The sequence below is a fragment of the Acomys russatus genome, chromosome 9 (genome assembly GCF_903995435.1).
Source record: "Acomys russatus chromosome 9, mAcoRus1.1, whole genome shotgun sequence".
NCBI lineage: Eukaryota > Metazoa > Chordata > Mammalia > Rodentia > Muridae > Acomys > Acomys russatus.
In genome coordinates this window covers 52,331,526-52,344,255 of record NC_067145.1, presented here as the reverse complement: position 1 = coordinate 52,344,255, position 12,730 = coordinate 52,331,526, and the positions used below count along the sequence as shown (strand labels likewise).

Sequence of the window (12,730 nt, the reverse complement as noted above, 5' to 3'; positions counted from 1 at the left end):
ACATTAAAGTTTGGCAGGAATTGACCAAACTAAGGAAGAGGAGACCGCTGTGTTTCCTGGACTTCACATGCCTTCCTATTATGGTGACTCAATAAGATGCAAGCCAGAATCGGGGTGGAGGATGGGACGGGGTGTCTGCTAAGAAAAATACTCTGCATCATTTCATTGACTTCTGAGCACTTCAAGTCTAAGAGGAGGCAGGAACCAGGAGTGGGAGGGAAAAGCAAGGGCTAAAAGGAGCCACTTAGAGAGACAATAAACTCCTGCGAAATCTTTCCAGTGCTGGCCACATGTGTTGTCTCAGAGGAAGAAGGATATCAACGTGGATTCCTGCCCAGAACCTTGAGATAGGGACAAAGCCCCATCTGTGAATTTGGGCTCGCTGAAGCAGCTGTTCCTGGGACGTTATGACAGCTTTGGTTCAGGATGCTGGCCCTGAGATTTGCACGCGTCCAGAACAAGTCTTGACACTCCGACTGTGTCAAGGCTGAGACTAGATGCTTTGTCTCTGGAAAGAGTCACGTGGCTAGGAAAGCAAAGCCGGTATCCAGGAGAGCTGGAGCGGCACAGAACAAAAGTGAGGTCTTCCTGTCAGGAGGAAGTGCTGCAGAATTCTATCTGCTTCCTTTTGTGGAGTTTAGAAAGATGCACAGGGGTGGGCAAGGAGCTCTCAGAGCCCTAGAGTTGGCCTTCTTGAACAGTGCGGGGGGAGAGCTATGATATACAACAGTGGGCTACTCATTCGGGCATGGAAAGGCACTCACTAAACACGGGGTGCTCTTGAAAGCTTAGGTTGTGATGACACCTGACCACATGGGGCTCCTCTGACACCTCATCTCTGCTTCCAGCAGTTAGTTGTTTGCTAAGCATCGGGGATGTGTTAAGTATCCAGTGTACCATTCCTCTGGTTCATTGCATCCTATCTGACCGAAGGGGGTCAGCACTAAGAATATGAACATACAGAAGGGAAGAGGTACCCTCTGGTGTGCCCAGCAGCCTGCCAGGCAGGGATCTGTGACTGCAGGCCTCAGGCACGGGCCTGAGCACGCCCTCCACTTCCCTTTAGCCTTACTTTAGGAAAACGTCTTTCTCCAAGTTGCTTAAAAGGCTAAAAGTACCGTGCTTTCCTTTCCCTTTGTGGTGGTTACTTCCCCCCCCCCCCCAAGACAGGGTTTCTCTGTGTAGCCTTAGCTGTCCTGTCCTGGACTTGCTTTGTAGACCAGCTGGCCTCAGACTCACAGAGATCCACCTGTTTCTGCCTGAGATTAAAGACATGCATCACCACGCCTGGCTTCGTGGTTACACACACTCTCTCTTTCTTTTTAAAAAAAGATTTGTTTATTTATTATTTAAATAGTATTCTTCCTGCACACCAGAAGAGGGCGCCAGACCTCACTATAGATGATTGTGAGCAACCATGTGGTGGCTGGGAATTGAACTCAGGACCTTTGGAAGGATAGACAGTGCTCTTAACCTCTGAGCCATCTCTCCAGCCCTTGGTTACTCTTAATTGTCAAATGTCTACAAGGGAATTTCTAGACTAAGTTAACTGCTGTGGGAAGACCCTTCCTAAATGTAGGTGACCCCATTCCATAAGAGGGAAGAAGTGTGCTGAGCTCACCTCTCCCACTTCTTGGCTGCAGATGTAGTGTGACCAGCCACCCATGCTCCAGCTGCCATGCCTTCCCTGTGGTGACTGTATCCTTCAACTGTGAGGCAAGGCAAACCAGCCTCCCGCCTCCCCCCTTTTCCTCCTCTTCTGTCAGGACATTCTGTCCCAGCAGCAGGAATAACTATTATGCCAGGGTTTGAGCTCTGATGTGCTCTTGAGTCTTCTAATTACTAGGACATTAATGAGTAACTCTAGCCAGAACAAATTTGGGGAGATCTTGAGGCCTGAAAGTTAAATCTGGCTTTTGGGGGCTGGATACTTTGTTTGTTTTTTATTTTTATTTTTTATATTGTGTCTCACTATGTAGCTCTCGCTGTCCTGGAACTCACTCTGTAGACCAGGCTAGCCTGAAACTCAAAATATCTGCCTGCCTCTGCTTCCCAAATGCTGGAATTAAAGATGTGTGCCACCATGCCTGGCTGAGCTGATTTGCCTCCAGTATGACTTCCCCAGTCTCAGCTCTCACCAGAGTTCCATCCAAAGAAGATTAAAAAAAAAACCATGCTGAAATACGGGTTTTCTGAATACAGACAACTGAGACCATGACGGAACAAGCATAGGATGTTTGTCTGTGCAGTGATTTTAGCAGCCACGTGACTTAAGATAGTAGAGGCCGGGCCCTTTGCGTCGTTCCCCAGCCAATGAGGGCTGTCTTTTCTTCCACAGATCAGGCATCAGGCAAGACCAAGAGTAACTGAGGGCTGGAAGACTGTTAGACATATATTTGGATGTTACTGGAATGTTCTCCCCAACCTTAGTTGGCCGCTTACAAATGGTCTACAGTATCAGATAAGCAGCCCCAACAGAGACCCAGCTATGTGCACTGAGGCAAACGAGCCCAGCCTCTCAAGGAAAACCAGGTAGCCACTAAGCGGATCACCGGAGAAAGGGGAAACAGGAAAGCATATGGAGACAATGAAGGAATTACAGAGGACCTGGTAGCCCCAGAAGTGAGGCAAAGGAGGATAATGCAAGACTCCAACGCCAGGGGAACGTACCTCTCCTTTAGGCAGAATCTTCTGTTCATCCAGCTTGAAGGCTGTCCCAATCCTTCTCCGGACAATAGGCGGCTCCTCTCCTGGGTCCAGGGGATACTCAACCGGCAGTTTGCCTGTGAGTTCCTGTGTGTGCAGAGGAGCATGGGAGCGTGTAAATCTGGGAGGATGTGCCTGTCTTTGCTCTAGGACACACAGTCCCGTGCACAGATCCCATGCACAGATCCGATGCACACGGAAGGCCTGTTAGCACTAAGCACTACGCCTAAATAAGAGTTCATAAAATAGCTGGACCCTAAGGTACGGACCTGCAATGCAGCTACTCAGGAGGCTGGGGTAAGAAGATCACAAATTTAAGACCAGGTTGGCTAACTAGTGAAACCCTGTCTCAGAAGACCCTTAGAAAACAATCCTCCTAAAAAAGATTTGCAGACATAGTTCGGTGGCAGTGTGCTTGTCCAGTATACAGGAAGCCCTGAGTTCAATCCTCAGTGCTGGTGGGGGACAGGAGGAAGAGTTCACATTATAAAATTTTACCTCTCAAAAAACCCGAATGACAGCACTCTCCTCTTTACAGGATTGATGTGCTACCAAAATAAATTTTTGTGGAGAAAATAGAACTTCTCTCTTGGACTTCACAGTAGTCCACTTTCATTAATTTGCTCACCTAGCGAGCATTTCCTGTGAACCTTCTGCACATGAAGAAAGGCCACACAGCTGGAAAGTGGCAATTAGCACAACTTGTCTTTTGTACTTGCAACCATTGTTGCCATTTGGAAACTTAAGGGTTTTTGTTGTTATTGTTGTTTGTTTGTTTTGTTTTGTTTATCTTTTCCCAAACGAGTTCTCTTGTTGTTTGGTAAATGCCAGGGGCCTGCACTACTAGGAAGGAATGGATACGCTGGTCATCATGCAACTCTGGCCCCGTACTTGACAGTAGCAGGCTGGCCGCGAAGACTGGCTACACTGGGGCAGCCTATACCCCCAATATTTAGCAGCAGGACCACAAGTTCAAGGCCAGCCTTGGCTATATAGTGAGACCCTCTCTTAAAAAGACACTAACTTCTGTGTAAGAGTTTTAGTTAAAAAGTAAACAAGAACAGAAGACACACACACACACAAAACTAGACAAGAACAGAAGACACACACATACACACAGAGGAGAGGTGGGGGGGAATTGGGAGGCAGGGAGAGGGAGGGAGAGGGAGAGGTCTAAGTGTTATGGCCACAGTAACAGTGAGTAGATGCCAGATTCCACAGTGACTCTGGGCCAGCATGGACGGTCTGAGGAGTTGAGGAGTGACTGCATGAGAAGGGCCTTGCATGAGTATGTTACATCTGGGCAGAGTGAGGCTCCATTTAGGTCTGCAGCTGCCCCACACTGTGGGAGCCAGACACGACTGCAAGAAGTCACTCTGCAACACCAGAAAGGCTGGCAGCACCTCTCAGTGCATTCAGCAGGGCAGCCCTGGCCCGAGTGCCCACAGCAGGCAAAGTGAAATCATAGGAAGGGACCCCCCAGAGTCCTTCTGTCCACCCTGTGGTGGGCTAACTACACGGGTATGTGTCTATGTGGTGTGTGTGTGTGTGTGCACAAGTGCCCCCTCCTGAGCCTCTTTGCCTCTGTGTTCCTATCACTGGAAATAACTCCTGGGATCTTTGTTCCTTATGTAGGCATTTTAGACTGTTAGAGCAGGATGGACCACTGTTTGATGACTGCCTCTGCAGTATTCCCTCTTTAAAAAGTGTCTCTCAGATGGTTGCCTGTTTATTCTGTGACTTTGTACCTGCTCCCCTCTTAGGCCTTCTACAAATAGCAACCTGTTATGATTCTTATTTTAATATATATAAGTAGCCAACTGTCAGGATCCTTTTCTGAAACGTCATAAAAGGAAGGAGAGGTTGCTAATATTGCCATGGATTTGTAACTCTTAACGTGTCTGTGGTTTTGCTTTATGTTTTTAAAATGAGGCTACTGATTTTCCACCGTCTGCTTCAAGGAACCCAGGTCAAGGTCTGGATTCTCCAGATTTTTAATCTGATTTCACAGGTAACCAGAGCCGCATGCTGGGGAAGTAATTTAACGCACAGCAGTGGGCCCTCTTGCCGTCCAACACCCAGAGCTTGCACACACACTACCTCACCCTGGCTGCTCTCTTCCCAAGGGGTCAAACAGTGTATTTTCCTGCTACTTGAGCCTGGAGATCTGTGAGCAGGAGCTAGGAGGGAGGCTCCTAGGTCCCTTAATCTCACTGTGTCAAGAGACTCTGGTAGAAATAAACATACATGGACAAAGGGCTGGCTTTGGGGTTGTTTCTACCCAGGCTATATTTTCTATTCTCAAAGTTAGAGGAAGTGGGAGCTTTTGCTTTCCTTATACTGCGTTTGTGAAACTTTTATGGCACATGCTGGCCTCGCCTTGACATACTTCTTACATGCCGTGATGTATATTCTTTGCTTGCTTTAGGGGCTTCTTTATTAAACACATAACAAGGCTTTACAAATTATGAGAGGCAGACACCAAAGCTCCTATTTCATTTTCTCTCCTTCAAGTATAAGCTTTATAAAAAAAAAAAGTTGCTAATATTTACAGTATCACATAGCACACCCCTGCCCCCCCAACCCTCACCCCCATCCCCCACCCTAGCCAGGCCCATGGCTTTCCTGATTTGCAATGGATTTGTGCTAATGTGGTTTCTGCCTTGAGCGAGCTCCGGTTTAAATCAATCCAGACGTAATTAAGCCAAGTTGAAATGTAATATGATCTCACTCTCAGGCCCACTGTTTCATTCTTCCTGCAAGGCATTATTATTTGGGGGGGGGGGTGGGGAGGGGAAATTCACCTCCTGGATTGAGTTAGGGACCTTCCTTATCCTTCCCATTCGGACCTGTTTACCCATGGTCATGGTCTGTGGAGCACAACCTATCTCAGGAGAGCAACCCCACATTGTGCTCATGTGAGCACATGCATGTGTGTGTGTGTGTGTGTGTGTGTGTGTGTGTGTACACATAATACACACATGTGCATGACTATATGTGTTACATTAAGAAGTGAACTTCTAACTGGGATAAAGAGAAGAAGAGATGAGTGGACATTTCAGTAGATGTCAAAGTGGATTGTGGGAGCCTTTACATACTTATCGAAATGGGGACCAGCACTAAAACAGGCTGAAGGTGACATTGTCTGTGGGAATGGTGTGGCCCGTGTACACTTGTAGCCGTATGTGGCGGTCACAGGACCATCCTTGCACATTAGCTTTCACCTACAGCCTTGTTTGACACAAGGCCTCTTTTGTTTCTTGTCACCGAGTTGCTAGGCTAGCTGGACCACTGCCTCCCGTCACACCGTAGAGATTACAGGCATGTTCACGTCCACCAGGCTTATCTAGGTCCTTGGGATTCAACTCAGGTCCCCACACTTGCAAAGCAAGTGCTTTATCCATTAAACCATTTCTCCAGCTCAACACAACGTTGCCTTACATGAAACTTAAATGAATCACTATGCTGGGTATGTAGCTCCATGGAAGAACACTAGCCTGGCGTGTATGAGGCCATAGGTTCAATCCCCAGTAGCACAGAAGCGAAAGCAACAACAGCAAAAACCCGACAAACTACCACCACCACCAAACTAGGAGAAGATTCCATTTTCAAAAAGAAAGAGCTAAAGAAACAGTGGATCAGCCAGCTTAAAGGGATTACTGTATCTTTCAGCAGACATCTTTGTGTTCTTGTTGGCCTCCAGTGTTGCTACATTGTATGCAAAGACAAACCTAGAAGAAGTGAAAGCTTTCCCAGCATGAACAGGCATATGCTCCCAGGAAGCAAGACAGTGGTAGGACATTATACAGAATGAGGCAGTGTCATGTGAGGACATGCCTATACATTGTGGTATGCCATGCATGGTTTGGGGACTGTTAAAGTGACTTGCTACTTAGCCTCAGGGTATATGTGTCATTTATAACATTCCGTTGGTGACTGCTTTAACTGGCACTACTGTTTCCTTAATGCCTTGCTTTTAACAAAGTGTATCATGGAGGTGTGGGCGTTTCCAACACTGGGGAGGGAGAGGGCTTGTTTTCCTGAAAGTCAGTCTGTACTGTCTCCACCCTGTCTTTTGTCCACGCCGAAGATGTATGACATGACAAACAACACAGACTTAATTGCTTACAGCTTCCCGAAGACACAGTCTCTTCAGTTCCTCCAGCCGCTGGCGCAGTGTCTCCTCCAGCGCTTCCTGCCTGGATTTCAAGGCAGCCAGCATGTCTTTCTTGGCCGACTGGGAGCTATCGGATTCCTGAGAACCTGTCGATAAACAGCAGGGTTACTAGGCCAACTGACTGGGGACACACATCTGGAACACTAATGAATTTCACCGGAGCTCACACCGCGGATATGAGATTTACCCGGGAACCAAAGAGCATGAAATGAGACAGGTGTGCAGCGTTCCAAGCATGAGGAGTGAATTCCAGTGCAACATGGAATATATAGCTACTCAGAGGACCGGCAGGAAAGCTGACACTCCTGAACAAGAACGCTGTCATTTCTGATTATCTTAAGACATGTCACATACCTGTTTTCCTCTCACCAGCCAATTGTAATACATTTTACACAGGGAAGGGGGGAAAGTTAAAGTTCAAGTTAATATTAGTAATTTCAATACAGGCTTTAACTTTTCTTTTGTCTACTGAAAGATGTTGATTTTTACGTAGTACAAAGATATTATCTGTTCATTGTAAAATATTTGATGATAGAGACAATAGGGACAGGTATAAAAATAATAAACTAGTCATCTAGAGATAACTATCATATTATGCATTTTCCTTTGGCCTTTTCCCCAAAAGATACACACACACACACACACACACACACACACACACACACACACACACACACACACAAGAATGTTGTCCACTATTGGATCTAAGTGCTGTATTCTGAGAAAATTCTCTCCTAATGGAGGCAATGTACTAGAGAGTGCTGCATGCTTTTCAGAAGACTTATACATATTTTCCGCGCCTTCCTGGCTAGAATATCTACATGATTCAAACAGTGGGTTACCAGACATGAAAGCTTTGTAGAAGGCGACATGGTGAACCAAAAAGGCAAATGAGCTGAAAATGCCAGCTGGAGGAATTTAACTCACACCAACAGAATAATTTCAAGGCTGCAGTGTCAGGCTCCCAGAGCAGGCTTCTTGTAGTGAGGCCAGTAGCCCTTTCTACTTTGATGGGTTATGGAAGGTATCTGAATGTCCTATAAAAAGCCAGGTTAATGGCTATATTTTTTTTCTCACATCCACAATAGCAGAACTCTTAGAAACCAACAGGTATTACTGAGTATGCATGCAGGGGGGCTCAGACTATACCACCATCAGCAAGGATCCAATCACCTCACATCCATACAGAGCTGGGTGATGCTGAGGCAGGAGGAACACAAGTTCAAGATGAGCCTGGACTACAGAAAGCTAGTTCAGGGACTTAGGTTAGCATAGTTAAAAATGCACATCTCTACAGTGAAAACTGTAACACCCTGCTGGGGGAACAACTGGGGATACAAATGAACAGATCTGACTACTGTGGACCTGGATCCAGATGTTAATGTTTTAAAGATATCAGTTCACCATGAATTAAGCAAGATAAAAGAAAAGCCATCCTAACAAAAATCCTAGGAGGGCTTGGTGGTAGGGTGGGGCTTAGGAACTGTATTTCCGTAAGAGACAACTGAACATCTGGATGGCTTGGTGAGCAGGTAATGCGGTGGAGGCTAACTCGACTGAAAAGATGTCTCAGAATCCCCAGCTTTTAGAAGAGTTCCGTGCCTTTGCATTAAACAACTCTATACCCACTATCCTATTCTTTAAGGTCTCTGAGCAGGAAGCTCATATTCCTTTCATTTTCAGTCTCCCAGACCCCTTTGACCCTAATAAGGAATACGCTTCAGCATCTAAGTACAATGTGACTCTGACTTAGATTTTTCTTCTTCCCCTTTTCTGGCCCATTTGAGCTTGAAATTGAAGACATCTATCACTGCAAGAACAAACCATCTTTATGCCTCCCCAGGAGCAAATAAAAAATATTGTCAGTTGTATACTTGGGTGCTATAATTAAATTGTATCTCATCCTAGTGAAAAATAATAACCGCCTATTGCTTGTACATCATCTCGTTATGGAAGCTATCTTCCAAGCTTTGAGTCATGTTGTAACTCTTTCTTGAGTTTTTGATATGCTTTAGTTGCAGGTGTCCAAATTCAATAGCAAACGCTGCAAACACTCGATCCTTGCAGAGACTCCATTACCTCACGGTTCTCATAGACTAAATCCAGATGTGCCTTTCTCAGGTGTCACATCACTGGATCTCATTGCAGGCTCCCTCTTCCAACAGTGGCTCAGGGTTTTCATATTCCTAGGGCCACTACCTTGTGCTTATCGACTCTAAACTCTCTCCAGGCTATGTCCATCTAATGCAGCCTGGAAAAGTCATTATGAAGCTTAATTGGGTCTCTTAGTACCCAGCACTGATCCCATTTGAAGACAGGAAAATTTAATGAGGCATTCTCTGTTCCATCATCTAAAAAATTAATAAGGATGTAAAATAGTACTGGAAGGAAGTCAGACTTTAAAAACAGGCCTGGGGAAAACATGGGTCCAAAAAGATTAAAGAATTTCTAGTATGAGTGAAAAACTCATCGTTTCCCCTTCACCCCTGCCTAACCTCTCAATAGGAAAGGATGATTTATTGAGTCTAACTTAAGCCTCTGTGATGTCCAGGAACAGCAAGACTCACCACAACGTTAAGTTTTGGGAAGCAAGCATACAATTTGTGGGTGATGGGTCTGCTGTTACAGGATTAGTAAAGATTTGGCCTTGAGTAGCAGGGCTCATTACTGCTACCTAAATTATTATTTCTAATAATTAACTTAAATATCAACCCACATTAGCTGGGCTAGAGAGCCTTGGCAGGCTACATGGCTCCTGAGTCTGTCTGCGTACAGCTGGCACCCCAAATGCTAGCTGGCTCCGCTGCATGCCATGAGTCTGGAAATTCCTTCAGGAGGAATACAGTGCCTGGAGACTCGGTTTCACCACTTCAAGAAACTGACCCGAGCTACTTTGGACACACAGGTTTCCATTTTAATGCTAACTGGACAGCCAGGTAGATGGAAAACATCTGGATTTGCTGAAGCCTAAGCCATTTGTTAGATGGGTGTTTGTTGGGTAAGGCACCTGCTCTCCTATCTCAGTAGTCAAGAGATGGGACATCATGTATAAAACACTTAGCACTGTCCCTGGACTAGGTAAATCCTCCACACAGGGCCTGATTTACCATAAGTAGAGTTAGAGAAGTCAATGAAATTAGCTGTTCCTTTTTCATGAGGTACCAGCCAAAGATAAGTTCACTCAACAATTCGGTGTAGAGTGAGGACTCTATTCATTTTTGTTTTGTGTGTGTTAATGTTCTGCCTGCATGTGTATCTCTGTGGAGGTGTCAGAACTCCTGCAGCTGGAGTTACAGACAGTGGTGAGCTGCCACGTGGGTGATGGAATCTGAACCCGGGTCCTTTGGAAGAGCAGCCAGTGCTCTTAACCACTGAGCCATCTCTCCAGCTCAGAGTGAGGGCTCTAAAGCTCCAACTATAGAAAGACGCTACCCCAGCTTGAGGCAGTATCTTCAGACCACGTTTTCCCAGCTCTAAGATTGCAGACAGAGCTGGGAATATGGTTAGGATACTTACTGGACTATGACTCTCCTTCCCATAGTTCACAAGCATAAGGCAGTTCCACACAAACCTGTTGCATTTGTGGGGCAGTGGTGGCTCACGCCTTTACTCCCAGCACTTGGGAGGTAGAGGCAGGCATATCTGTGAGTTTGAGTCCAGCCTGGTCTACAGAATGAGCTCCAGGATGGCCAGGGCTCCACAGAAAAACTCTGTCTTGGAGGAGTGGGAACCTGTTACATTTGAAAAGAGATCCCACTGCCTTCCATCTTGAAGGGTAATCTACTAACTGGAGGCAGGAGGTCTGATGGCTTCAATGTGTAAGAGCTTGCATGGTCTAGGCCTGTGGGCCATGACCAGTAGCTGAGGACATATGTCCACTCAGAGGAAAGATGGTCAAGTGACTCAAAACAAGCTCACTGAGCATCTGGAGAGGTGAGGCTGAGCATCCTCCACGAGTGACTTCTAGGCATTCCCTGAATGAGACTCTTGCTTCTTAAAAAGGAGAAAGATAGGAAGCCAGCAAAACGGGGCAGAAATCAAGGAGCAGAGATGCTCTCTGGGTTGGCCACCTCAATAGCAGAACTGAATCAGGAGCTCAGGCCAGTGGGAGTTTCTCAAACTAAAAGTTCAAGCCACACAAATGATGCTTTACCTTGTCCATCTAGTTCATTTGTTTGGTGACAGGGTCTCAGTATGTAGACCAGGCTGGCCTGGGACTCACAGTGATCACCTGCCTCTGCCTCTCGAGTGCTGGGACTAAAGGCCTGTGCCACCACCACACAGGTGACAGAAATAATTTCACAGTCTGGATTTGGACTTGGGGAAGTCTGGAGCTACTATTGGTCCATTATCATATCGCATTTTCAAGACCTCTTCAAGGTTACATATGAAGCCGATAAAACTGACAAGACACATACATCTTTAAAAAGGACAGATAGTGACTGAGAAAGACATTGGGGCTGTCATCGCAGACCCACTAATGGACAACACAAGGCTTTGGAGTGTCAACCTTTTGAGAATCGTCATGGTCCTATCTATAAAGCAGCCACCTGACCACTCTTCTGAAATGCTTCCAAACTTGAAGTTCTGTTGCCTAATAAACAACTAACTCCTGCAATTCCTTCCCGGCCATTAGCCTTCACGGCTACAAATTATACTAAAGGAACTTTATACCCAGTACAACCTCCTTCCTTGACCACTCAAACCTCTAGAAATGACAGGCGCTCTACCAACTCTGATCATTTCTCTGCTGCTGCCAGCTGCCTCCTGGCAGAGGGAGGTGGGAGGTGGGGTGGGGCGGGGCGAGGCAGGGCATGTGTAATTACTAGCAAGTGCCTAGAGGAGTTACCTCTTTTAGCAACAGGCCAAAGCAAAGATCTGTGACTGGGAATGCTAAACAGACTTAAGCTGGAGCTGTCTGTAAGATGAAGTGAGAGGAAGGATGGGTCACCTCTACTTTACTTAGAAGAGTGAAATTTCAAAATTTATACATTTATACATTGAAACAAAACAAAACCCAGTAGCCCAGGGATGCCTGGGGAGGGATGAACGGAATAGGGGATAATAGGCTAGTAAGGTAATGGATAATACACAGATGCCCTTTTGGAGAGGGTTACCACGTGGCACTCAAATTTACAGATAAGGATGTTCAGAATAGTCTTTGGGAAAGAAACTGCTGCAGTCCCCTCCTAAAGCAGAAGCCTGCAGCCTAGGGGTCTAGGGTGACTGGGGCTGTATATGTGTTTCAGCTCGGCTACTGAGTGGCTCTGGGGTGAGGCAGGCAAGTTCTAGAACTTCCCGGAGTCTCGGTTTCTCTCCTACACACTGGGCAATGAAAACAGGGCTCTTCAAATATTAGGAGGATGAAGAGAGGTAATGCTTGGAAGATGCTAGTAGATAACTCAAAACACACACAGTGCCGCACGGATACTAAGTCATTGCTATTAAAGAGGTGTCCTGGCTTTTCCTAGGGTGTTGCCTTCTCCAGTTCAGAACGGTCCATACTGTGGAAAAGGAAGAGCACCAAGTCGACCAGCAATGAAATGAGAAATGATGGCAGATGTGGCTTCACCAGCCTGGGTAGCTTGGGGGCAGAAGGGAAAGAAAGTGAGGTTTTGTTTCTTTGGTTTGGTTTTTACAGAACTCAGCAGGGGTTTCTTACATGCCACACTTCACTGAGTCCCCAGAGAAGCTTGATCTCGACATTCACAGCCAAGGTCACGGTGATGCAGAGGTGGGATTCCAGCTTTGCTCCATGTGGCCTGTTTTGTGCCTTGAATGGAAACTCCATGAGGGTGGGAGTTTTCTGTCTCACTGCTAGGGTGCCATGGTGCCACACACTCTGAT

General features: G+C 46.3%; 1 protein-coding gene across 1 annotated transcript in view; it reads right to left on the bottom strand.

The window, feature by feature from the left end:
- The window catches only part of Frmd4a (FERM domain containing 4A), a 281,390-nt gene that overhangs the window by 17,561 nt on the left and 251,099 nt on the right, over positions 1–12,730 (bottom strand). Inside the window, exons 15-16 of the mRNA XM_051151329.1 lie at positions 6,836–6,969; positions 2,671–2,793 (exon numbers count right to left, since the gene is read on the bottom strand). Coding sequence (XP_051007286.1) covers positions 2,671–2,793; positions 6,836–6,969 — 257 coding nt within the window. The remainder of the gene's footprint in view (positions 1–2,670; positions 2,794–6,835; positions 6,970–12,730) is intronic.